At 41.1% G+C, this 25,280-nt stretch overlaps 1 protein-coding gene across 6 annotated transcripts in view; it reads left to right on the forward strand.

Moving 5' to 3' along the window:
• The window catches only part of AKAP13 (A-kinase anchoring protein 13), a 391,580-nt gene that overhangs the window by 346,904 nt on the left and 19,396 nt on the right, over positions 1-25,280 (forward strand). For all 6 annotated transcript variants that reach the window (XM_023727887.1, XM_023727889.1, XM_023727888.1 and 3 more), the window contains 10 exons: positions 7,348-7,415; positions 9,785-9,851; positions 13,703-13,838; positions 15,399-15,511; positions 16,113-16,265; positions 16,864-17,114; positions 19,670-19,795; positions 19,909-20,026; positions 20,551-20,799; positions 24,704-24,780. In XM_023727887.1, the coding sequence (XP_023583655.1) occupies positions 7,348-7,415; positions 9,785-9,851; positions 13,703-13,838; positions 15,399-15,511; positions 16,113-16,265; positions 16,864-17,114; positions 19,670-19,795; positions 19,909-20,026; positions 20,551-20,799; positions 24,704-24,780 (1,358 nt within the window). The remainder of the gene's footprint in view (positions 1-7,347; positions 7,416-9,784; positions 9,852-13,702; positions 13,839-15,398; positions 15,512-16,112; positions 16,266-16,863; positions 17,115-19,669; positions 19,796-19,908; positions 20,027-20,550; positions 20,800-24,703; positions 24,781-25,280) is intronic.

The following is a 25,280-nucleotide window of genomic DNA, read 5'->3' on the forward strand; positions in this document are numbered from 1 at the left end:
CATTATGTTCTTGAATAACTTTTTTAAGTTCCACTACTACTTTGTCAGTGTGTTCCCTGGCCGTTTCTGCATTATGTCAAATTTCCTTTCTAATTTCTAGAAGAGTTCTGTGTATTTTGTATTCTGCCTCTGGTAATTCCAAGAAATTCTCTTCCTCCAGAGAATTTACTGATTCTTTATTTTGGGAGCTTGCTGCAGCCATCATGGACTGCCTCTTTATGTGATTTGATATTGACTGTTGTCTCCGAGCCATCAATAAGTTATTATAATTTTATTTTATATTTGTTTAGTGAGACCTAGCTTCTTTTTTTGTTTTGTTTTGTTTTGATATGCTCCAATAGGCTGGTTGTGTGTGCTAGTTTGATTATTGGCAGCTTTGAATCTCTAACGTCCTGTCACCAGGTAGTTAGTTCTGTAACTAAGTATGTGCACACAGGAGTCCATTAAATTTTCCTATATGGGTTCATCTCAGGTCTCCAGGTAGTCGGTCACCAAGTGTGTGGTGCAGGTTCTCACCCACAGCCCTAGAGAGGCGTGGGTGATTGGTGCAGGCAGGGGGCTGACGGCTGCCCCTGAAAGTCTGAAAGGAAAGCGTGTCCCTATTCTCTAGGGTGAGTAGGTAGGCGAGGTTTGCAGCCAGAGTGTGAGCACCCCACTCTGTTGGCTGTAAAGACTCGAGGGCACCACTTTTTCTTGGACTCCTGTAGCAGGTGACTAGGAGGTTTAGGTGACGCCACCAGTCCTCAAGCCCCTGTTGTGGATCGATAAAAGTGCCTACTTAAGGTGCAGGGCTGTTTCGAGGGTCACAGATCTGCCACTTCATAGCTGAAACAGTTGAAGTTAAACTTCAGATGTTTGCCTTGTTGTACTGTGTTAGTGAGGGCTAACACTGTTGCGATGGGTCCCCACAAGTCTATACAGGGGTGTAAGGCACTCAGAGTCTGCAGAGCCCTTATGCCTGTGTCTAGCAAAGTAGCTGTGCCAACCCTGTGTTCCTGGCTTAGGGGAGCCAGTAGCTTATTTGTTCCCTCTTCAAGGCCAGGAGAATGGGTCAGGGTGCCTTTTGGGATCTACTTCTGGCCCAGCAGACTCCTGTTGCAGAACACAGAAGGAGGAGGTAAAAGGGAGAGAAGTTTTTCCCAAATTTTTTTTGTTTTTTTTTTTTTAAATCTCTGCGAAAGGCCACACGCACATACTTATGTTTAACCACTTGGGAGCTGCTTTTCACTGGTTCGGAGTGTCCAAGCAGAATCTCTGCTGCCGGGTCTCTCTCGATGTGGAAACTGCTTCCCAAGCGTGCGCACAGCACAGCTGTTTGCTTCCTTCACTGCAGACCCAGCGTGGCTGCAGATCTGCAGTTTCACCACCGCTGCTCTGGCGCTCTTCGCTTCTTCCAAACTGTCTCCCTCTCTCCCCGCCACTCAGTCCAATTCCTCAACTTTGCCTTGTCCAGGCTCCTAAATATTCATATACAATCAAATCACTTGTTTTTCCAGGTCTTTGTTGTAAGAGGGATATAGGAAGCGTATGACTGCACCGCCATCTTGTCCACGCCCTACTTGTTTTTATTTTGAAAAATATAAATACAAAGTAGTGCATGGATAATACAGCAAATACCTATGTACTTGCCACTCAAAACAGGAAAAAAGTAACATTTTATAGTACTAAATAAATTTAGATAGTCTTAGTTTTTTAAGAAATAAACCATTACAGTTAAAGTTGAATGTCCCTGTTTCCCTGCCTAATCCCATTGCTCTTCCTTCCTCCCCAGGGGCAAACATTACCATGAATTTAGTGTGTATGTAGCCTATGCTTTATAATTTTATCTCATAAATAAACAGTAATTTGTTTTTTTTGTTTGTTTGTTTGTTTAGTTTTCATAAATGGTACCATAGAGTACAGCTCATTCTGTGTTTGTTTTATTTCCCTCAACATTATATTTTGGGGATCCAACATATGGAAACACATGGATCCAAGATCTTTGGCTTCTACTCTTGTATGGTATTCCATTACATGAATATATCAAATCTGTTGCACTGCTGAGTCATTTGTTGTTTCCAATTTCTCTATTATAAACAGTGCTACAAGGAGCATCCTTATGCATGTGTGTGAGCGTGTCTCTAGGCTATATACCAAGAGGGGAATTACTAAGTCTTATAGTGATTTTTCAGCTTTACTAGATATTTCCAAATTACTCTCCGAAGTAGATGTACCAAATTCTAGACCCATCAAGCAGGTGATGAGAGTTCTTGCATCACCATATCTTCACCAGTCTTTAAAACTAGCAGATTTTCCTTTTGTCTGATCTGGTTAGATATGAAAGGGCATTTCTCTGTTGTTTCAGTTTGTGTTTCCCTGACTTCTAGGGAGATGGATCACCTTTTTGTGATTTTAGTAAACTGCCTGTTCATAGTCTTTGTACATTTTTGTGTTGGGTTGTCTTTTTGCTTTATGAGGAGCTTTTTAATATTTTTAAGATACTGTTATTGTGTGGTGGCGCTATATTTATATGGCTTATCACCCATCTTTTTAAGCATTTTTTTGTTTAAGTGGAACAGAGTGGACAAGAGCTTCTCCAAAAGGTAAATAGGCAAACCGTTGAGAGAGGGGGAAAGACAAATGGGATTTTAAAAGAAGTATTTGAAAGACTTCAGCTGAGCAGGAAGTTGTGAATGACAGAGAAAAAAAGAGGGGCAGGGGACCTATGAGAGTCATGCATGGAAAAGAGATGATGGATCAACTAGACCCTGGAACAAGGCACTTCCATCATCCCAGGCATCTTTGTGGCAAGGGAGGGGAGATACCACAGTAAGGATAGTGGTGAGGGTAGGGGAAACACTCTGTCTTTTACTAGAAAATGAATAAAAATGTTTGCCTTGGCTACTTTTGTTATGCTTCTTGCTCTGGTTCCAGCAGCCTGGAGCTCACCTGCCTGCCCCCTCTCCCTTCCTCAGACATCTAGTGCTTATTGTGGACCAGATCTGGGAATGAGGATATAAAAACAACAAAGTTAGACCTCCTCAAGAAGCTTTCTGTCTAGTTGAAGAGTTGGGCCATTACAGTACAGTGCCCTGAGAGAGGCAAGTATGGGATACCCTAAGAGCACAGAGGTGGAGAGTCTTGTCAGGTGAAGGAAAATAGGGAGAAGACACAAGCAAAAAAGACAGCTTGTTCAGGCTCTGAGATATGTCAGAATATAGTTTAAAAAAAAAAAAAAAAACCATTGCCATCGAGTCGATTGTGACTCATAGCAACCCTATAGGACAGAGTAGAACTGCCTTATAGGGTTTCCGAGGAGCACCTGGTGGATTTGAACTGTCAACCTTCTGGTTAGCAACCATAGCTCTTAACCACTAGAGGCGTCAGCAGTCGTGAATGGGTACATCAACTTAAGAATTTTGAGCTTTATCCTAAAAATGATGGGGCACCATTGAAGGGCATTTAGGAAGTGAGTGCAAAAAGTCTTGAATACAAATCAAATATTTCTTCATCAAAATCTCTCCTTACTTTCAAGTAATAGTTAGACAGATTAATGAGGGCCATTGATTTTCAGTTCTTAAGAAAAATATTTCACAATGTTTCCTTTTGCTGGTTAGAGTGAATCACTCCCTGTTGTTCTATTTCTGCAAAGCCCCCCATGTGCCCAGAAGGAGACTTTGCTGAGGAGCACAAGCATTAATACATAGTGAAGTGTAACCTCTTCTAGCTACTGACTTCCAGAACAGCTTCAGGACTTGTGTAGAAGTGGTCATAATCACAGACTGTAGAACTAATGAGCAAAGCAGTCTACTCCTGGAGAAGAAAACAGTGGAAGCAGAAGTAGAGTTTTTGACTGACACAAAACCTTTCAGGTTTTCCCCTCTTGATTTCCTGAGTGAGCCTTTCCTAGGAGAGTCTCTTATCGTCCTGCTATTTGTAAATGAACTTGGATATCTCTTTTTCGTTATCAACATTGGAACAGTGACTGGATAGTGAATTTCACGTGAGGTGGAGCTGGAAGAGGTTAACTAGATAGAAGGGGACATTGATATACCTAGGAATAATAGGCCCAAAGTAAAGCCTCACCTCGCCCCACGCCCAGGACTTCTAATCTAGTTCCAGCTCTGAGGCATCATGTTGAAAAAAGTAGAGTTGCTCCTCATAGCTTCCTTCATGGTGATAGTTTTGGCCCACATTCCTCAGCTGGAGCTACTGACTCCTTCTCTGATTCCACCGTAGAGGGTGGTTCTATCCTCAGGATACTTCAGATGACTTAGAAGTTGAAAACCCTTTTGCAGTGTGAACCTACTGGAACAGTCCACAGGATTTTCTTCAAAAAAGTATCCGTTTGGCTGTTGGGACCGTGGTCTCGGGGAACATCTAGCTCAATTGGCATAACACAGTTTATAAAGACAATGTTCTACATTCTACCTTGGTGGGTAGCATCTGGGGTCTTAAAAGCCTGTGAGCAGCCATCTAAGATACTCCACTGGTCTCATCCCTTCGGGAGCAAGGGAGAATGAAGAGAACAGGATACAAGGAAAAGATTAGTCCGAAGGATTAATTGTCCACAGCTACCAAGGCCTCCACCGGACTGAGTCCAGTACAGCTAAATGGTGCCCAGCTACCACCACTGACTGCTCTGACCAGGATCACAACAGAGGGTTCTGGACAGAGCTGGAGAAGGATGTAGAACAAAATTCTAACTCACAAAAAAAAAGACCAGATTTACTGGCCTAAAGGAGACTGGAGAAACCCTGAGAGTATGGTCCCCAGACACCCTTTTAGCTCAGTGGTGAAGTCACTTCTGAGGTTCACCGTTCAGCCTGGGAGTGGACAGCCCCATAAAACCAGATGGGACTAATGAGGTACAGCAGTCCAGGGACAAGGGCCAGAAGGCAGAAGGGGACAAGGAAGCTGGTGATAAGGAACCCAAGGTTGAGTAAGGATAGTGTTGATGTGAGGTTGTTAACCATTGTCATAGGGCAACATGTGTACTGTTAAATGAGAAACTATTTTGTTCTGTAAGCCTTCATCTAAAGTGAGAATAGCAGCACAACTGGAAGAGCATAGTCGATGTCAATGAACTGTGCATATAGAAATTTTTGAAATGGTGTATCTTTGACTGTGTATATTTTCACCAAAAAAAAGGTCAAGAAGGGAGAGGGTTGACATGTTGTGGGGTTGTTAACCAATGTCATAAAACAATATGTGTACTAACGTTTCATGAGAAACTATTTGTTCTGTTAGCCTTCATCCGAAGTACAATTAAAAAAAAAAAAAAGTATCCTTTTAAGAGATCTAGCAAAAAGAGTCTTAGAGAATCACATACCAAAAGAACTTGAGAAAAAATGTGGACCTTGCCTTGCCTTCATTTTATAGGTGAGGAAACTGAGATCTAGAGAGAAGGAACTTGTACCAGGGTCACATTAACTAATTAGCAGAGCTGGGACCTAAATCAAACTATATCATATGTAGTTTGGCAAATCTTCTTGTCTCCTTGTAGTGTTACCAAGCTAATATTTCATATACTGTTAACAAAATTTTGTTGGGGCACTTGGCTTTTGAATAAAATAAACATAGGGTCTACAGACAGACATTTGACTAGGTTCCATGAGCCAGGCACTGTGCTAGAGACTTAATTGAAGATACGACAATGGATGACACATGGTCCCTGCCTTAAAGGAGCACTCAGTGGAAGAGAAAAACAGAAGATAATCACAATACAGTGTGGTTGGTGGTATATGGAAGGGACCTGTGAACTATGTGGGCATTGGACGAGCAGCTGTTCAGGAAGGGATTCTGTTAGTCTCCTTCTAGTATCCTCCCTTTCTGTCCTCACTCCACATCCCTCCAGATCCATGCAGATGACCTAAAAGAGCATCTTGCCCGTAATTAGTAAGTTGACGTTGACAGGACCTATGGTGCTTCCTAAATTAGTGTGGGAAGAATTGCCTAATGAGCGATATCTGCTGTTGATTTCCTGAGTAAGCCTTTCCCACAAGAGTCTGTCCTCATTGGGTGTCCCCACAGACAACTCTTGTTTCTGCTTCACCTCTGGCCTGCTGGCACTGTTCTGTTTTATGACTTCATAGCAGCGGTAAGAGCTGATGATGACCTTTCTGAGGCACAGAGGGCTGGGTTTTTATGTCAACGGCCCTTGTAGGCCAGGGGAGTGAGAAATGAAAGAGTTAAGATAAAATCATGTCCTTGGCAAATTGTGGTCTCTGCTTTGTCTTTCAGGAAGTCTCCCACCTTCTCTTGAATCAAGGGTTCCCAGAGACACTTTGAGGCAGTTCTAGTGACCTTCCTCTTTGACTCTTGACTTGGAGAAGGTTGTGAAAAAGCCCCGGGCAGTTAAGATCGGAAGCAGGAGGACATCAAATGGGTAGATTTTCAGATTCACACTCTACCATAGGCACAGTCATACAAATTTTACGACCCCTATTAGGGAGTTTATGTATGTATTTATATATTTGTGACTTAGACTTATTGATGGCAGACACTTTAGTTTTGGTAGCTGTTGTGGATTGAATGGTGTCCCCCAAAAATGAGTATCAACTTCGCTAGGCCATGATTCCGAGTATTGTGTAGTTGTCCTCCATTTTGTGATCTGATGTAATTTTCCTATGTGTTGTAAATCCTAATCTCTTCCTGTGGTTAATGAGGCAAGATTAGGTTATGCTAAAGAGGATTAGGGTGGGATATAATACCCTTACTCAGGTCACAGCCCTGATCCTATGTTAGGGAAGTTTCCCTGGGATGTGGCCTGTATCACCTTTTATCTTAAAAGAGATAAAAGTTGAGAGAAGCAAGCAGAGAGATAGGGACCTCCTACCACCAAGAAAGATGAGCTGGGAGCAGAGGGTGTCCTTTGGACCTGGGGTCCCTGCACTGAGAAGCTTCTTGACCAGGGGAAGATTGATGACAAGGACCTTCCCCCAGAACCAACACAGAGAGAAAGCATTCATTCCCTGGGAGCTAGTGCCCTGAATCAGACTTCCAGCCTTCTAAACTGTGAAAGAATAAACTTCTATTTGTTAATGCCATCCACTTACGTGGTATTTGTGTTACAGCAGCACTAGACAACTAAGACAGTAGCCCTTCCACTTCCTGCCTGAGAAGTTCCAGACTTCTAGTTTTTGTTAATCAGAAATCACATCTGCTCTTGTTTCTCCTCCTCCAAAATGACATCACAGGCCTGCTTCCCAGAAGAGGGCTGTAATCTGTTATTTCAGTTACAGTCATGTTCTTGCTTGGGAGTGACTTTGCTTGGAAATCCATGTGCTGCTTGAGCAGCCATAGAGAGGCAGAACCTAGGATCTGTTTGCTTTGTCGAGGTGACCTCGGGTTTTGCTTTCTTTTCAGATTGCGGCGCTTTTGTCCACAAAGGCTGTAGAGAAAGTCTGGCTTCCTGTGCAAAGGTCAAAATGAAGGTAAGACATTTCTGGCTAAAAGAAGGCTTACAATAAGGGGTTTAAACCAGTAAAATCCTCAGGAGTTGGGAGAATTGACATACGTGGTAGCTTTTTTTAATTTGGATTATTCTATTAAAAAATAATTTTTTTTCTAAAATGTTAATTCTCTTCTTCACTAACACACTCAGGAATTTGAGACATTTAGAAAATAAAATGCTTTCACAACTTCTACATATTAAATATATGTTGTTTATGATTTTAGTATTTCTGTGTCACTGTTAAAGTGGCTTTCTTCTTTACCATGTCTGCATACCTACTCTGCTGTTCACATACCTGACTTCTCATTCAGGACCAGGAGGACAACAGGTGGAAATCAGGGACGTTCATATCCAGACGGGCTGGGAGGTGTTATGGTTAGACCCAGTCTAGCTTGTAGCAGTTTTCTCACACAGGGTGCATGTACTGGCTCTGAACACATGATACCAGAGTAAAAAGGGCCGGTTCTGTGGTGCAGCCTGCTCTGAGCACACATGTTATGTGATAATGTGTACTGCTTATCAAGTGGCCCTTGTATGTGGCCCTTAAAAATGAGTATGGGTTTGGGGGTATACCTTTTAAATAACCTGTGTGGTTTTCAGTGTTCCGTTCACACATGTCTTTTTGTTCCTTGTCAGAAGAGTACTCTCCAGATATATCTACACAAAAGCTCAGCATGTTGTGTGCTTCTCCATCAATAACCAAGCGCATCTGTCTAGCGCAGTGGCCTCAGTCTAGAACGTGCATCCGACTCACCTGCAGGGCTTGTTAAAAGACAGCTTGCAGGGCCCCACGCCCAGAGTTTCTGATTCGGTAGATCTAGGGCGGGACCTAGGAATTTGCATTTCTAACAAGTTGCCAGACGATGCTGATACTGATCTAGGGTAAAGTTGGCAACTTTCTGTATCCTGGGTCTTTTTCAGCCCAAGGACAAAGACTTTGTTTGGCTTATACAGTATTTAACTTGAATTAATGCAGTCATTTAAAAATCATATTTCGTATCGAATTGGATTCTGATTTCTCCTAAAAAATTGGAAGATCTCACAACCTTGGGTCCCCTGGTCGTTCCCATTACCCAGCAGTCCCAATTCCCCTTACCCTAATCCTCCTTTTTTTCCATAGTACTTCTCATGTTCTGAAAGTCTGTATTTAACAATCTGTATTTATTTATTACATTTATTGTTTTTGATCTATATCTTCCCCCAACTAGAATGTAAGCTGCAAACTTGTCAAACACTGTGAAGGCAGGAATCTTTGATCCATTAAGGTATCCTAAGCACCTAGAATGGTATCCGGCTTATAGGTCCTTAAACGTTAGAGGGATGGATGGCAAGCAGTAATAACTAGAGCTAGTGCTTCTGCCTCCTTTACACAGGATGTGCATGTTCCAGTCTGTCATTTATGTTACTTGCCTGACTCCATAGGTATTTGAGTTTGTGGTCTCTGATGTGATGATTTATTGCCATCGTGAATGTATTAGGTTCTATAGGAGGATAATGATACAGCTATCGCTCCTCCCATATAAGAGCATACAGTCTAGAAGAGGGACTTCCATTTTAAACTGGAAGTTACCCATTTTCACTAATAATTTCCCCCAGATTAACTGCCTAAGTCTAATTTTTCAGAATATGTTTGTTACATGATACAACAACAGAATCTTAACTAAAATTAGCATTTTACCTAAGGATTTGACACCTTATAGATGTAAGTCACTGGAGAAATAAAAATGAAAAAAGTACAGATGCTGCTCTTAAGGAACCAGCAGTCTAGTGGGGAAGACAGACAAGCAGACAGTTACCATAAATGAAATGAAAGCTATGTGGAGGCGTGCACAGGAGTCTAAGGGGGTGCTGATCACTGCCTTGGGTGAAGGGAGGAAAGTGAGTTAATGAGTGGCTTCGCCTTGGAGGGAACACTTAGTTAGAAGAATACCATGCCTCTGAAGGTGAGAAGGGCATTCCATGCAGAAGAAACCACATCTGCAGACTCGGCAAGCTTGAACCTGTTCTGTTGGGGGTGTCTGTAGGATGCTGGGAGCCCTGGTGGCACAGTAGTTAAGAACTCGGCTGCTAACCAAAAGGTCAGCAGTTGAAATCCACCAGCAGCTCCTTGGAAACCCTATGAGGCAGTTCTCCTCTGTCCTTTAGGGTCACTGTGAGTCAGAATCAACTTCATGGCAATGGGTATAGGATGCTGAGGATCAGGAGCAAGAAATAGAGCAGAGGAGGAAAGAAGACTGGCCCAGAGTGGGCTGGACCAGCTGTCTTCTATTCTAGTCTTCTTGAAACTCGACAGGATAATTGTAAATTCAGTCTTCATAGTTTTTTGTTTGTTTTTTCTTTTTCCTTCAGCAGCCCAAAGGGAGCCTTCAGGCACATGACACGTCATCTCTCCCCACAGTCATTATGAGAAACAAGCGTAAGTAGCTCATCCTACCTCTCACAATTCACTTTTTGACTTTCTGGTTCTAGACTTTAAAATATGTATGTAATCTTAAGTAATCTTAATAAAGGTTTGAATACCTATTTTGTAGTAAGATAGAGAAAGCTGCTATTTTATCCTACAGGTTCATTGACCAATAGTACCATCAAACCTTCTTTGAACGTTTCTGGAATGGTGTGTTTGTAGCTTAAAGCCAGTGGCACCCTTAGCCCCATGTGTTTCAGCAAATGATCCAACTCCTATGCGTATAGATTTCCTCATCAGTAAGTCAAGAATTGTAGTGCCTGTTTTTAGTGCCTCACAGTTGTGTGATCAAGTGGGATCTTCCTTATTCAACTTCTTTATAAACTGTGAAGATATGTAAATAGTTCATTTTTTTTCAAGGACCTAAAAGTGGTACACAGAACTGAGTAAATCACATTTCTCCATTCACATCAGACTATCCTCATCAGTCTTTGCAAGGCTACACTTTGTTTTTATTTTACTTAATATTTTTCTGTTTTTATTCTCCATCTTATCGCTTTCCCCTCATTGACACCCACGTAGTATATTTATGTTCCTCTCATCTGCCATATTTTTAGACATATGTGTATCTTTGAACAGTTATCGGATTATTTGTGTGTTGAATTTCACTTATATAATGATATGACTATGCTTATACATTCTGTTCTTATTTTAACTCAACATCATGCATGTTTATTATATGGAAGCCATGGCTTCAGACTGCTGCGTGGTTATTCTTTCATATACATGTACCAGAAAAAGCAAACAAAACCCATTGCCGTCGAGCTGATTACAACTCATAGCAACCCTCTAGGACAGAGTAGAACTGCTGCATGAGGTTTCCAAGGAGCGGCTGGTGGATTCGAACTGCCGACCTTTTGGTTAGCAGCCGAGCTCTTAACCACTGCACCACCAGGGCTGCTCATATACACATACCACATTTTAATTATCAGTTCCCCCAAAGATGGACATCTGAGTTGCTTCCAGCTATTACTATAAATAATACGGTAATGAATATCTTTATAGTTGGCTCCTTGGGAACCTGTGTAAGAGTTACCCTAAGGCAGTGTTTTTCAAAGTATGGTCCCTGGGACCAGTTAGAAATGCAAATTCTTGGGCCCAGACCTACACAATCAATAATTCTGGACATAGAGACTAGCACTTTGTGTTTGAATAAACCCAACAGGTGATTCTGATGCACACTCAGGTTTGAGAACTGCTGCCCTAGGGTATAGAGTCATACCTAATTCCTCTAAGTACTTACAGACAGCTCTCCAGAATGGTTGTACCAGCCTCTACTCCCACAGAAGGTTTTTTAGACATCTTAAGAAACGAAGCCAGTTGCCATCGAGTCAATTGTGACCATGACATCCCCATATGTATCAGAGTAGAACTGTGCTCCATACGGTTTTCAGTGGCTGATTTTTCCAAAGTAGATTCCCAGGCCTTCTGAAGCGCCTCTGAGGTGGACTCGAACCACCAACCTTTTGGTTAGCAGCCAAGCTCTTAACAATTTGTACCACTTGGGGACTCCTTAGACATATTAAGTCCTGTTATTCTCCCTCTTTGCGTTAAGTCCTGTTATTATCTTTCGTAGATGACTACAAGAGAATCTTTGCCACACTGACGTCCACTTCTATCAGACATCTTCCCCACCCATTCCGCTTACCTTTTATAACTAATCTTCCTTAAATGTTTTTTTCTGTGGCATTATCCCTTGTTTCAGAAATGTATTTTCTTTCAAAGAAAATACCTTTTTTATTTTTCTAAATACCTGTTATATGCCAGGTGCTTTGTGTATATCATCTCCAGTTCCCACAAGGATTTATTCCTGTTTTATCCAACTGAGATAGTACAGTGGTTAAGAGTGCAGATTGGAGATTCAGATTGTATGGGTTCAGGTTTCAGCACCACCACTTAATAGCTGTAGACGTTTACAAACCATCCCTGTGCCTCAGTTTCCTTCTCTGTGGGAGGGGGTGGTAGTGAGGTTTGAATGAGAGCGTACAGATAACATTGTTAGTAATAGGCATTTTTTAAGTGTTAGCTTTTGCTTCTGTCATCATCACCATCACAAGTAAGGAAACTGAGGCTCAAAGATATTAAGTAACTTACCCAAGTGGAATATGGATTGGTTTAGCAAAGAAAAACTTATTTCATCCCCCTCTGCTGCCTTTCAGATACAAGTTGTTCTTTATAACCTTTAGCACTCAACATAGCATGGCTTCGTTCTACTTCTCCAGCATTTTCACTGATTCTTACATAATCCTCTATCCTCCTCTGTTTACTGTCTTCTTTTTACTTAATACTACATGATTATTTCTGACTTCATTCACACAATTCCCATCAGAATGTCCCCTATTTTCCTTCCCACCAATCCAAACTCTCAGCATTCTTCAAGAACTGGTGTTTCTTCTTCCATCAGATCTTATTTGCTCACTGACCTCCCTTCTGAAACACTTTAACGCTTATGCATGTCGCCTTTTGTACCAGCTGCTCCTCCTTTCTGTTGGGCAGAAACCACATCTCATCCTCTTTGTTTGCTTCCTGCACCAAGGGTCTGATGGTGTTGTAGTGGATCACATTTCTAATTTTTTATTCTATCACTTTCTTCTGAATAGAATTTGAATTGGAAATTCATGATTTCATTAATTTTTATTAAGTCAAAATCATTCTGAAATATTTTAAAGTCATATCACCAACCCCAGTCGTATTTCTGTCAGCTCCTACCACTCCTGGGGATGGACAGATGACATAACCAGTGTCTGGGGTAGGAGCTCTGTTACTAAGGAAAATGTGTTTCTCACATGCCAGTGTGACCACTTCAGCAAATTGGAACTCCAGTTTCTTCTGTGGTTATGTTAATGAGAAATACGCAGTATGAGAATTAATTAGCTATGTGATGTTAATTATTACGTTTTCCTCATCTGTAAATTAAAAGAATTGGTCAAAATCTGTCTTCTCATACAGTGTGCAGTAGAATCACATGGGGAGTTTGTAAAACATGTAGACTTAGACCCCACCCCCAGGGGACTAGGAGGCCTGGGAATCTGCATATCTCACAAGCACTTCAGATGTTTCCATTGTAGGTAATCCCAGAGAACATTGGCCTCGCTTATCTCAGTTCTTTGAATCTTATTTTTAATTAGTTTGATCTTTTTAATTGTTGTAAATATGCATGTAACAAAACATTTGCCATTTAATTTTTTAAATATGCAATACTTTCACATGATTCTTTGTCTCCATTGCCTAGTTTCCATCCCACCCCACTCTTCTTGGTTTCTTATATAAATATTAATATTAATTTGTATTATATTCTTTTTTCCCTGTGAAAGACAGCCTGTTATACACTTTGTTCTGCACCCTGCATTTTTTCTCCCCCTTAATATATCTTGGAGATCTTTCTGTGTAAGTACATGGAGAGCTCCCTCCTATTGTTAATCAGCTGCCTAGTATTTAAGTTGTACGAGAACTTACTAACCAATCCCCTTTTGTTACTCATTTGTGTCATTTCATATCTTTTGCTTTTACGAACAATGTTGCATTGAATAACTTTGGATATGCATCATTTCACACATATACAAGTATATCTTGTAGCATAAACATATCCTAAAAATGGAATTGCTGGATCAGAGGATATATGCATTTATAATTTCGATAGATACCACCAAATTGTCCTCCATAGAGTTTTTACACCATTTTACGCTCCCAGGGAAAAATCTGTTTTAAAGCATTGTGCTGCTATTTGGCATTTGTTAGGTGAGTTTGTACCAGGCGGGCACGGACAGATGGTGCTTCAGTTAGTGTCTTCTCTTCCTTTGCAGCTTCACAGCCCAAGGAGCGCCCTCGGTCAGCAGTCCTCCTGGCTGATGAAAACACTGCCGCCCCAATGTTTGCTAACAGACGGTCCCAGCAAAGTGTCTTGCTTTCCAAAAGTGTCTCCATACAGAACATTGCTGGGTAAGTGGGGTTTAAAGATAGCACAGTTGACAACTAAGTAACAAAAGCATAATAATCAGATCATTTGACAACAAGATCCTTCTTTTAGAAATTAAGGGGTAAAATAATGGGTTGGTGCATCACTGGGTCATACAGAATGGGGATTCATTTGGGAGTGCTGTCATGGCCGCCATTTTGTAACAGTGAACTCTTTTCAACACCATTATTAGGCCAGGTTCCCCTAGGCTTTTGTAGATGTTCAGTCCCACTTTTGAAAAACCGGAGTTCTACAAAAATGAGTTTTAACTCAAAATAGGAAGTTGGAGTAGGGAAAAGGATGATTTAATTACAAAGTTTTCATTGGCAACCAGTAAGGTTTTCAGACGTCAGATTTTTTTATTGTTCAGGAGAATGTGGTGTTTTGTTTTTTTTAATCTGTTTTGCATCCTTGCCTCCCGCCTCTTAAGTCAGTGTCATGGGGGGGTGAGTAAGGGAGCAGTTAGTACTGTCAGGTTCCTATTCACTAATTTGCACTGAGTACACTCTGTGGTCCCCTTGGGCGCTAACTGTAAGGTCAGTGGTTCGAGCCCATCAGCTACTCCGAGAGAGGAAGATGGGGCAGTCTGCTTCCGTAAAGATTACAGTCTTGGAAACCCTATGGGGTGGTACTGCCCTGTCCTGAAGGGTTGCCATAAGTCATGATCCCCTCAACGGCAGTGGGTACAACATTGTTGTGGTGTCCACTGGCTATTTGGGCCTGGGCTGTCAGATGGTCAGCACAGGGCTGATTATGATGTTGCTGGCTGTTTTGGGTAAGATGTCTGCCTTCCTACCGAATGAGTAAATAATCATCTCAAATGTAGGACTCAAAAACATCTCTCCCATCTCTCAACCTAGGTTGGAGGAAAATTCTTAACTAAAGGATACAAAATGTCCTTTTGTCTCTATTTCCTAAATCATGTGCTGGCTAATGTTTCCTCCTCCTTATTTTTATTTTGTTTTTTCTTTGTAGCTTTGTTACCTCCAAAGGCCTTCTTTTCAAAGTTGTAAGGTTATCAAAGTTTGCATTATGCCTTTAAGAAGTTGGTCCTTGAAGTTTTATATGACTCTTGCTTGCTTTTATGTATACAACAAACATTTATTGGGTGCCGCTATGCTAGATGGTGAGTTAGGGTTGAGATAGTTCAAGGCATAGTTTATTATAAGTGCTTGGTCTATAGCTATTTAGGGAACAGGAAGAGAAAGTATAGTTGTTAGGCAATGAGTTTCAAACTAAGAGATTTCTTATATAATTCATACATAGTGTGAGGAAAAAGAGTTCTCCTTGCTACCTACCATTTTAAAAAAAAATCCTGAAGCTCAAAAAGTTCAAAAAGTTTGAGGTTGCAAGATGGTTAATGTTTCTAACCTTTGTAAATAGTATTGCATGTTGCTGCATATCTGACATGAGTATATTTTGTCTTCAGCCATTGGAGTTCTTACAGCCAGATGCCATTTTAGAGTTTGTCAGGTACTCATCTAAGAAAGCAAACCACAGCACATACAATGGATTTGACAACATGTGCTTCTTTTTGTCTCCAGAGTTGGCAATGATGAGAGCATGTCAAACACGTGGAAATTCCTGTCACATTCAACAGACTCACTAAATAAAATTAGTAAGGTCAACGAGTCAACAGAGTCACTGACTGATGAGGGTAAGAGAAGGGGATGGCCCATATCTTATGCAGCTCTAGACTGTGACCACTGCCTGCAATGCAAGTGTAAATAGAATAATAGTGCCTATCTAGAGAATCTAGTAAAGTTTCTCTATATTGTAAAACATCAAATGGTTTCTAATGAATTGCTAATCATATGTCCCAGTTGTTAGATAGCTGTCCATTGAAGGATGTCATTGAGTTTAATGTAGTACAGATGCTTTTCTTCCCATAGATTCTTGGACACATTCAGTTCTAGCGCTCTAGGCACAATTGCAAGCCTACTCTCCTAAACACGTAACGTTACCAGCTCCCTTCCAACTCCTACTTCATATGGGAATCACAGTCAGCTTTGATTTAAGTGATTTTTATCACTCTTAACCAGTCTTGAATATACAGTCTGTTACTCCCAAATGGGAGATTGTTTTCTTTTTGAGTATTAGGCTGTGTGCTCCATGTATATCCCCTGTATTAATGCAGTGTATTTGTGTCTTAGGAAACCAGTTACCACCCTGAGGGTTATCACTCTGAGGAAAGGCCAGCGTAGGCTTTTTAGGAGTTACAGTCCCAAGATTCTGATCTTGCTTTTTGGCATTTTGAGGAGTAGGTACAGACATGAATGAAGGACAACTAATGGGAGACTTCGAGATTGACTCCAAACAGCTAGAAGCAGAGTCCTGGAGTCGAATAGTGGACAGCAAGTTCCTGAAACAGCAAAAGAAAGATGTGATCAAACGGCAAGAAGTGATTTATGGTAAGACTCTTCATTTTGCTCTGCTGACATCTAATTTGCATTTTCCAGCATTTTTATCTGGTGTTTTATTGGGCTATGGAAAGTCGACTTTTGAGAAGCGTCTTAAAGATTTTCTTTAAAAACTTTGAGGTATAGTGATGTGGTCTTGTTTGTATCCTTTTCTCCCTTTCATCCCACTGTTTCCTTTAATTTTATTGAATATTTTATTTATATTAAGTGCTTATTTATGTAACAGTCCTAGAAAGAATCTCTCGGGAAAGTACAGTTTAGTTCCTTAGCTACACTAGAAACTAGACTAAATACAAGTCATTTCTAGGACTACAGTAAAATATGAGTGATGCTGAATCCAGTGAAGGCTGCTTTGGAAACCACCATTTAAGATTAATGGAATCCCATATGCCTGTCATCAGAAAATAGTGTTGGGTCAAGTAAAAAATACAGGAATAAGATGAGAACACTTTTAGGGAAAAGACAGCTATTGACCTACTTTTAAAGTTTAATTGGGCTGTGAATAGCCTTAAGACTGCAGCAGATGATCTTGAAGGACAATCCATGTGAAAGCGTGTCCCTGACCATGAGCTTTGTCCTCCCCACTTAGAGTTGATGCAAACGGAGTTACATCACATCCGCACGCTCAAGATCATGAGCGATGTGTATAGCCGGGGGATGATGACGGATCTGCTCTTCGAGCAGCAGATGGTGGAAAAGCTGTTCCCCTGTTTGGATGAGCTGATCAGTATCCATAGCCAGTTCTTCCAGAGGATCCTGGAGCGGAAGAAGGAGTCTCTGGTGGAAAAAAGCGAAAAGAACTTTCTCATCAGGAGAATAGGCGACGTGCTTGTCAATCAGGTGAGCGGTAGAAGGACCCTCAAGTTGTTTCAGATGCACTGGGAGAAAAGTGAAGCTTTGGGGTTTGGTAGCCATGCATTCCCATCCTGGCACTTCCACTGATTATCTGTATAAGCTTTGTCAAGTTATTTAATCTCTCTGAGCCTCGATTTCCTTTTCTGTAAAATGAAGACAGGAAGTTTTCTTACCTATGCTATTTTAGAAAGTTGAAAGGGAGTATACACATAGAGTACTAACATATGCGGTAGATAGCCAATGAAAGTTAGGTTTTCATCCTTAGAGTCTATACCCTTCATCAGAAGCAATGTAGTTTAAGGTAAGAGAATGTGAGAAATCAGAAAATGTTTGTTGGGAGTCTCAACTTCTCCCTCTGCCTCAAATGAGAAAGACCTCATTTGTCTAAAATCACTGGGAGAATAGAAAGATGAATAAGAGACTATCTGTAAAATACTTCATAAAATACATATTGTTGCTGATATTTTCATCAAAATGTGATATGGTTTTAATCCCACCCCCTATAAAATGTTTGGCTAAAAGTTATTTTGATTCTTTTGGTTGTATCTGTGTAGACATTTTTTGATGTTTCTTTTTAAAACATTCTTCTTGAAGAAAACCATTGCTAATATACCCTTAGCAGGTAGAGGGTATAACGTGCACTCAACATTCGTTTCTCCAGCAAATCTCTGCTTGTGTACTTCAGAACTGGGACATTTGTCTGAGAATTGGAACTTTTGTCCTTTTGTTGTACTCTTGAACCCGTAACTCTCACCTCATTCATTAATGCATTCATTCATTCTTCAGATATTTACCGAGCCCCTACTATAAAGGCCAGGTGGAACCATAAAGGTGAATCTTACATGGACCTCTGCCTCATGGAGCTCGCATTCTAGGAGTAGAAATAGGCATGTTATCATAAATGCGAATGCTGTATGGTAAATGCTGTAACGCGGGGATCTGCGAGGACAGTCAGGGCCCAAAAGTGGGAGTGGCCAACGAGGATCTTTCCTTCCCAGACATTTCCCTCGTCTCTCTCTCTCCCCATCCTCTGCCTTCAGACCTGCATAGGTATCTCCCACATCTAACCTTGACTTGTATTATCGTTTGTAGCTTCTTGTATCTCTGCACATCCTCTTACAAGATCTTTGATGGTAGGATTCAAATCTTAGCCCCATTTGTTGTGTGCCAGTGCTAGGGTCAGCCCTGCAGGGCGCTTGCTTTGTGATGTCAACAGATCACTTAAAAATCTCGTTGCCTTAGCTTTCCCATTGGTAAATGGGGAAAGGAAAAGCTTCAAGTTTTTTGGTAAGGTCACTTCAGTTGTCTCCAGAGATTTTTAGTACGATGGGGATCAATGCTTAGCATGCATCATATGAACCACAAGCAGAAACTCGTTGATCTACCTCAGAGTGAACATTTCTTCAGACAAACTGTTGAGATTGCACACATTTGGGAATGATTTAAGGGCCATGCACAATTATTGTTAGGACTGCTGGCCTGAGGTAAGTAGGATAAACAGATCCCTAGGTAATAAGGGCTGTTTCTGAGATCTTTTTCTAACTTATCAAGGTCAAATTTTTAAAATTGAATGTCTCATGAAAAACTTACCACAAGTCTCCTTGTTTTATTGCTATCTTTACCACAAATGAAAGTTAGAACACATTTTGCATTTCTTGTGTGTAGTATAGTACATAGATGTGTCTGTAAGTTTATACACATACACGTGTGTATGTGTATTCTATAATTCATTGTGGTAATGTTTGCAGAACTCTGTGAACATACCATAAACCACTGAAGTGCGTCCTTTAAATGAGTGAATTACATGGCATGTGAATTACATCTCAATAAAATGATTTTTATATATTATAGAACACTTTTATCACCACCAAAAGAAACCATGCACCCCTTAACCCCAATTTTCCCATCTCCCCACTCCCCCACCCCCCAGCAACCAACAGGCTACTTTTTGTCTCTATAGATTTGCCTGTTCTATACTTTCATGTAAATGGAATCATGTAATATGTGGTCTCTAGTGACTGACTTTTCATTTAGGTTTTCAGGTTTCATCCATGTTATAGTATGTATCCATACTTTATTCTTTTTTATTGCTAATAGTATTTCCTTGTATAGATATACCACATTTTATTCCCTTGTATAGGTGTTCCACATTTTATGTATCCTTTCATCAGGTAATAGACATTTGGGTTATTTCCACTTTTTGTGTATTATGAATAATGTTGTATGAACATTTGTGTACAAGTTTTTGTGTGGACATAGTTTTCATTTCTCTTGGGTATATACCTAGGAGTGGAATTGCTAAGTCATGTGGTAAGTTTATGTTTAACCTTCTGAGGAACTTCTAGACTGTTTTCCACAGTGGCTGTACCATTTTTTGTTCCTACTAGCAGTGTATGAGGCTGTAAGTTTTTAATCTTTTGGAGGGATCTGTGAGGAAGCACTCTTGGCGTTGACGAATAGAGTGGATCTGTTTTATAAAATCGTAATCGACTTTATTAGCAGCCTGCGTTTTGGCGTGACTTCGGTTCTCTTCTCTGCAGTTTTCAGGTGAGAATGCAGATCGCTTAAAGAAGACATACGGCAAGTTTTGTGAGCAGCACAACCAGTCTGTAAACTACTTCAAAGACCTCTATACCAAGGATAAGCGTTTTCAGGCCTTCGTAAAGGTATTGATGTGAAACATGAAAATCCCCATAATGTGTCAAGGACAGTGTGTTGCTGTCAGTTTTAGCTGGAGCCTTCTTCCTCATGTGGTTCCTGTTTTTTGACCCCCTTATAGAAGAAGATGAGCAGCTCAGTAGTAAGAAGGCTTGGAATCCCAGAGTGCATATTGCTTGTAACCCAGCGCATCACCAAGTACCCAGTTTTATTCCAAAGAATGTTGCAGTGTACCAAAGGTGAGTCTCTCTTTTAACTGAGTCTCGTAGCCAGTGGACTGTTTGCATTGTGTCCAGCAGCACATGAGACCCCTTTAGAGGAGCATTTTTACGCTCTAGTGGGTCTAAAAAAGATCATGTAAATGATAGCAAGAAGGGAGGGGAACCACTTATTGATTTCATCAAGAGTTCAGTGACTTGAACAACTTACTTCTCCCTTATCTACTAGACTGAGAGATAATTCCCACCAGTTCTGCCAGTAAGCATAAAATCCATCGTGCTCCTCTCCATCCCTAAAAATGCTTGGTTCCTTCTATTTTAGACCATAGCATATAATTGCATGTTGTCTGTACCATTGAAAACTTCTGACTTCCTTTAGAATTAAAGTTACGACAGAGGGAGATAGGCTTGTGACCTCTGATATATTGCTTCACTCTAATAGCATAACCACAGAAGGGAACTGGGAAAGATGTGGTGTGAGAAGGCAGGATTCCCCCCTCTGGAAAAGGATCCATTAAAAACAGAATTATTCTTTTCCTTCTAAGACAATGATGTGGAGCAGGAAGATTTAGCTCAGTCCTTGAGCCTGGTGAAGGATGTGATTGGAGCTGTAGACAGCAGAGTGGCAAGTTATGAAAAGAAAGTGCGTCTCAGTGAAATTTATACAAAGACAGATAGCAAGTCGATTATGAGGATGAAGAGTGGTCAGATGTTTGCCAAGGAGGATTTGAAACGGAAGACGCTTGTGCGGGACGGGAGTGTATTTCTGAAGAACGCAGCAGGAAGGTTGAAAGGTAAGGCTTACTTTGTCTGAGGCAAGTGTGTGCTTGAGGGGGGCAGATAAAATCCAAATGCTTTTGTTAGAAATTCACCACCGGATTTTGCCTAGGGAGCCCATATCCAAAAATCACATAGGAGCAACAATCATTTAATTGTTCTTAATCTTACATCAAAAAGGACTGGTTTGAGGTAGCTTACAAAATCATAAAATATAGTAAGGTAACAAGAAAACGGTGCTATCAGGGGAAAGGGGAAATATTTTTTAAAAAAAAGAAAGAAAGCAAAGGATGAAATTAATACAAAAACCCAAGCTGTTAAAGCCTGTTCATTCCTCTCTGAGAGCTGGGCAACAAATTTGGGATTGAGGTCTCTGGTGGAATGATTTTAAGGAGGGAAACACGATCAGTTACACAGTTCACAGAGTCTGTGAGATTAGGAAGAGTCCCTGGGTGGTTAACACACTTGGCAGCTAACAAAAAGGTTGGAAGTTTGAATCCAACCAGAAGTGCCTCAGAAGAAAGGCCTGGTGATCTACTTCTGAAAAGTTAGCCATCGAAAACCCTTTGGAGCACAGTTCTACTCTGACACAGACGGGGTCACCATGAGTTGCAGTCGACTCCACAGCAACTGGTTTTATGAGATTAAAGACAAATAATTTGTTCAGAAGAGACTTTAGAGTACTGTCTCCCGTGGGTCCTCATGAAGAGTGAGCCAAGTCCTCGACAACATTTATCACAACAGTGTTAGACATGGAAGTTTAACTCACACCAGCTAGATTTATTATTAAACTTTATGATACTCCCCTTTGATCTCACGCTAAAGCAAAAGAGATTCATTTTCCATTTAGTTTTAATTTTACTTTTCAAATGGCTCCAACAAGTTAAGGAAGTTATGAGATTTGCTTTTTAATTCATCTGCACATCTGATTCTTTTAAAAATCATTGTTTTCATCAAACTTACATTCTATGGGCCTGTATGGGAGGTCCAACTTCCCAGGTAGCCTTGAGGATACTCACCCCTTCTCCTTGCCTGGATGAAGTGAATCCATAAAGCAGCCTGGGCCAGTGCTGTCAACCCCACTGACATAAAACTCAGTTGCATTGAATGTGTGCTGCTTTCATCTCTGAGCTATAAGCAGTAATGTAGGTAACTGCTCTCAGGGACTACCCAAGAGTCCTTACCTAGAGTCTTGCCATGCTTAGAGCAAATAGTGAAGAAGTCCCAGGCAGTGAGTCCCTCAGTGGTCTCAAAGATAAATGAAGCAGGACACGTTCTTAGAAGTTGGGATCAGAATAAAGAGACTTGTAAGGGTCGCTGTGAGTCAGAATTGACTCTGTCTGGCACATGAGAAGGACAGCAACAATAAGGAGGTAATTGCACACGATGTGGTGAGTGCTAGGCTGGAGGTATGCGCTGGGTATCAGGAGAAAGAGTCGGGAGTGGCCAGCTGCCTGTGACTTGAACGACTTATTTCTCCCTTATCTACTAGACAGAGATAATTCCCACCAGTTCTGCCAGTAAGCATAAAATCCATTGTGCTCCTCTCCATCCCTGAAAATGTTTGGTTCCTTCTATTTTAGACCATAGAATATAATTGCATGTTGTCTGTACCATTGAAAACTTCTGACTTCCTTTAGAATTAAAGTTATGACAAAGGGAGGTGGTGGTAGCCTTTGAGTTATCTTGAAGGATGAAGCGGAGGGTGCCAGACAGAAAGGGAGAAAGCATTCCAGGAGGATTTGAAAGGGTCCGGCACATGCAGAGAAGGGTAGACAGTGGCCATCTCAGGCGGTAGAGTGAGTGATGGGGAGCATGGAAAGATAAGCCTAAAGAAGTGGTATGGGCCAGGTTCACAACTGATACTATTGACGTTGCTGTTGTTAGTTGCTGTCAAGTGGATTCCGACTCATGGCAACCCCACATGTTACAGAGTAGAACTGCGCCATAGGGTGTTCAGGGCTGGGACCTTTGAGAAGCAGATTTCCAGGCCTGTCTTCCGAGGTGCCTCTGGGTGGGTTCAAACCTCAGTATGGGTGGGAGAATGGGTTCACAGTGGAGGGTTTTTAGTAGGAAAGCAATAAGATTGTTTTTTAGTACAAGGACTCGTAGCATTTTAGAGTGCAGATAGGAGTAAGGAGAAACTGGTGACAAACCCAGAGACTGAGCTGATCTGGGTCTGAATTGCAGTACCTACCTACCAGTTGCCGTTGAGTCAGCTTCAGCTCACGGCAACCCCACGTGCGTCAGAGCGAAACTGCTCCGTAGGTTTTTCAGTGGCTGTGTTTTAAGAAATAGACCTCTAGGCCTTTCTTTCGAAGCACCTCTGGGTGGACTCAAATCTCCAACCTTTCTGTTAGCAGCCGAGCTCCATTCTGTGATACTCAGAGAACCCTAGTTCAGGACTTTCCTCGCTGCCACTTTGAGTCTGTCTTTGAGGCAGGCTGGCAGTTCCAGAAATACCTGCTCTCTCTTGAAAGGACCTGAATTTCCTAGAGCTGCTGCTGCTGCCTGGAGCCAGCATTTTATTCTTCCCTTTACGGAGCAGTTTGTTAATTCGTCCTCAAAATAAAAACTAATAGATTCCAGCTGTTGAATAAGGTTGTGGTCAAGCCAATGGAGAATGATAGGTTTTCTGGCCTGAAATGCCTCCAGTGGAGATAGGAGTGGTGTTTAGTCACTTTCACCCCAAGTGAACTGATGCCAAGAACAGCCAGTACCGTGTTGGGTACTTTGGAAAGGGGTGGGATTGTTTTTCTCTGATCCGCTGACACTGATCATATAAACTTTAGGATCTAATGAAATTGACATTCGTGTTTTAGAGCTCTTTTGGCAGGCACCTGAGTTATTTAAAAATAACCTTAAAAAAAAAAAAAAACTAATGGTAATACATGGAAAATTACTGTGGTCTCTGCTGAAAAGTTAGACCTCCCTAGGAATTGGACACACTTGCTTCTGTTTTCTTCATAGCTTTGCAATGAATTACATGGAAAGGGCATTCCAGTCATGGCAGAGGTTGTAGAAGAGGCCAGAGCGGCCGGATTGCATAGGAACGGGTTCATTTCTTCTACTGAGGAAGTGTAGTCTCCACATTACAAGTGCTGAAGATACACAGGGGCTGTACGTTAGATGGCAGTAGAAGCTAACCTCCAGAGGTGTCAAACTTTGTCCTTCAGGGAGTATGAAAAATGTCACTTTGTACTCCTAGAGGATTAGTCAGATCATGCATGGGTTGTGGGATTCTTTTTGATTTGTGGATCCAACTAGAGATGTGAATTTGGTTTGGAGAAGAATTGAAAGCTATTTCCCTGGTACAGGGAGGTTGAGGTTGGCTGTTGTATGTTGGAGCTGGGGAAAGAGCTAGTGGTATTCACATGTACCTGTGAAATCAGAGGGCCTTTGTGTGAGCCATTCTTGTTCTCTTGGGAATGTAGACGTCTAGCTTTTATTAGACTCAGATATTTTATACATCACCTTTTGGCAGCTTTCCTTTTTGCTTATCCCACGCCTTTCCCATTGCTACAGTCAGACGTTGAGACATATTATGACCTGAGTATTTTGTGGAGTATTTGTTATTTAACATCTGTTGAAGTCCAGCTTTCAAAGTTTATTCTCAGAGTGTTGCCCTATGGTACATACCTTTCCAGAACTGAGTACTTAGTCTTTTCCCAAACAAAGCTTTTGTGATAAATCCCATTTAAACAATGCCTCTAAAAATGTAGTGACCAGATCTGGATCCTACAGAGCTTTAGGACCATTGCCATGGAGGGGTGTGATCTCAGATAAGGATCTGCCCCCATGGCGTGTGTTGCTGAATAATTCTCTAATAATTACCCTTCTGTAACTATTAACTATTATTAACTATTAATTTTTAAAGTAATTTTTCTCTCCCTCCCCCCCACCCCCTTTTCCACTTTCCAGAGGTTCAAGCAGTTCTGCTCACTGACATTTTAGTTTTCCTTCAAGAAAAAGACCAGAAGTACGTCTTTGCATCATTGGTAAGCTAAATTGTTACTCTCTTCTGTTTGTAATTAATAGTGTTAAACATAGGTAAGTACTGGTCATGAACACTATATTATCACCCCCCTCCATCAAAATTAACTGGCTCAAGACAGACATCTCTGAGTAGTTTGTGTACACTCTCACAGTTTTCTGCTCTTCATCGCCTTCCCAGAAATTACCGTTTTTCTGTTCCCTCACAACCCTTTCAATGCCTTGGACATTTGACAGTTGATCTAAAAAGAGATCTGTCACTGGAGTGTTTCTCACATGTTAGGCTCCATAAATCTTGTTCACTTATATTATTGCTGACCAGATTCTTTGGGCAAACTGGAAGGATTGATCATGCAGAAAACATGACTAGAACCTTTATAGTTGTAAAGTATCATTTTCCTGTTGGAATCTTTTTGTTCAGTAAAACTCTCATTAAATAATGGTGCATATCTCTTTATCCAAAATCTGCCATTATTTGTTAAGCCACATGCTTTTAAATCTGCAG

The sequence above is a fragment of the Trichechus manatus genome, unplaced genomic scaffold, assembly GCF_000243295.1.
Source record: "Trichechus manatus latirostris isolate Lorelei unplaced genomic scaffold, TriManLat1.0 scaffold00019, whole genome shotgun sequence".
In the NCBI taxonomy this organism is placed as follows: domain Eukaryota; kingdom Metazoa; phylum Chordata; class Mammalia; order Sirenia; family Trichechidae; genus Trichechus; species Trichechus manatus.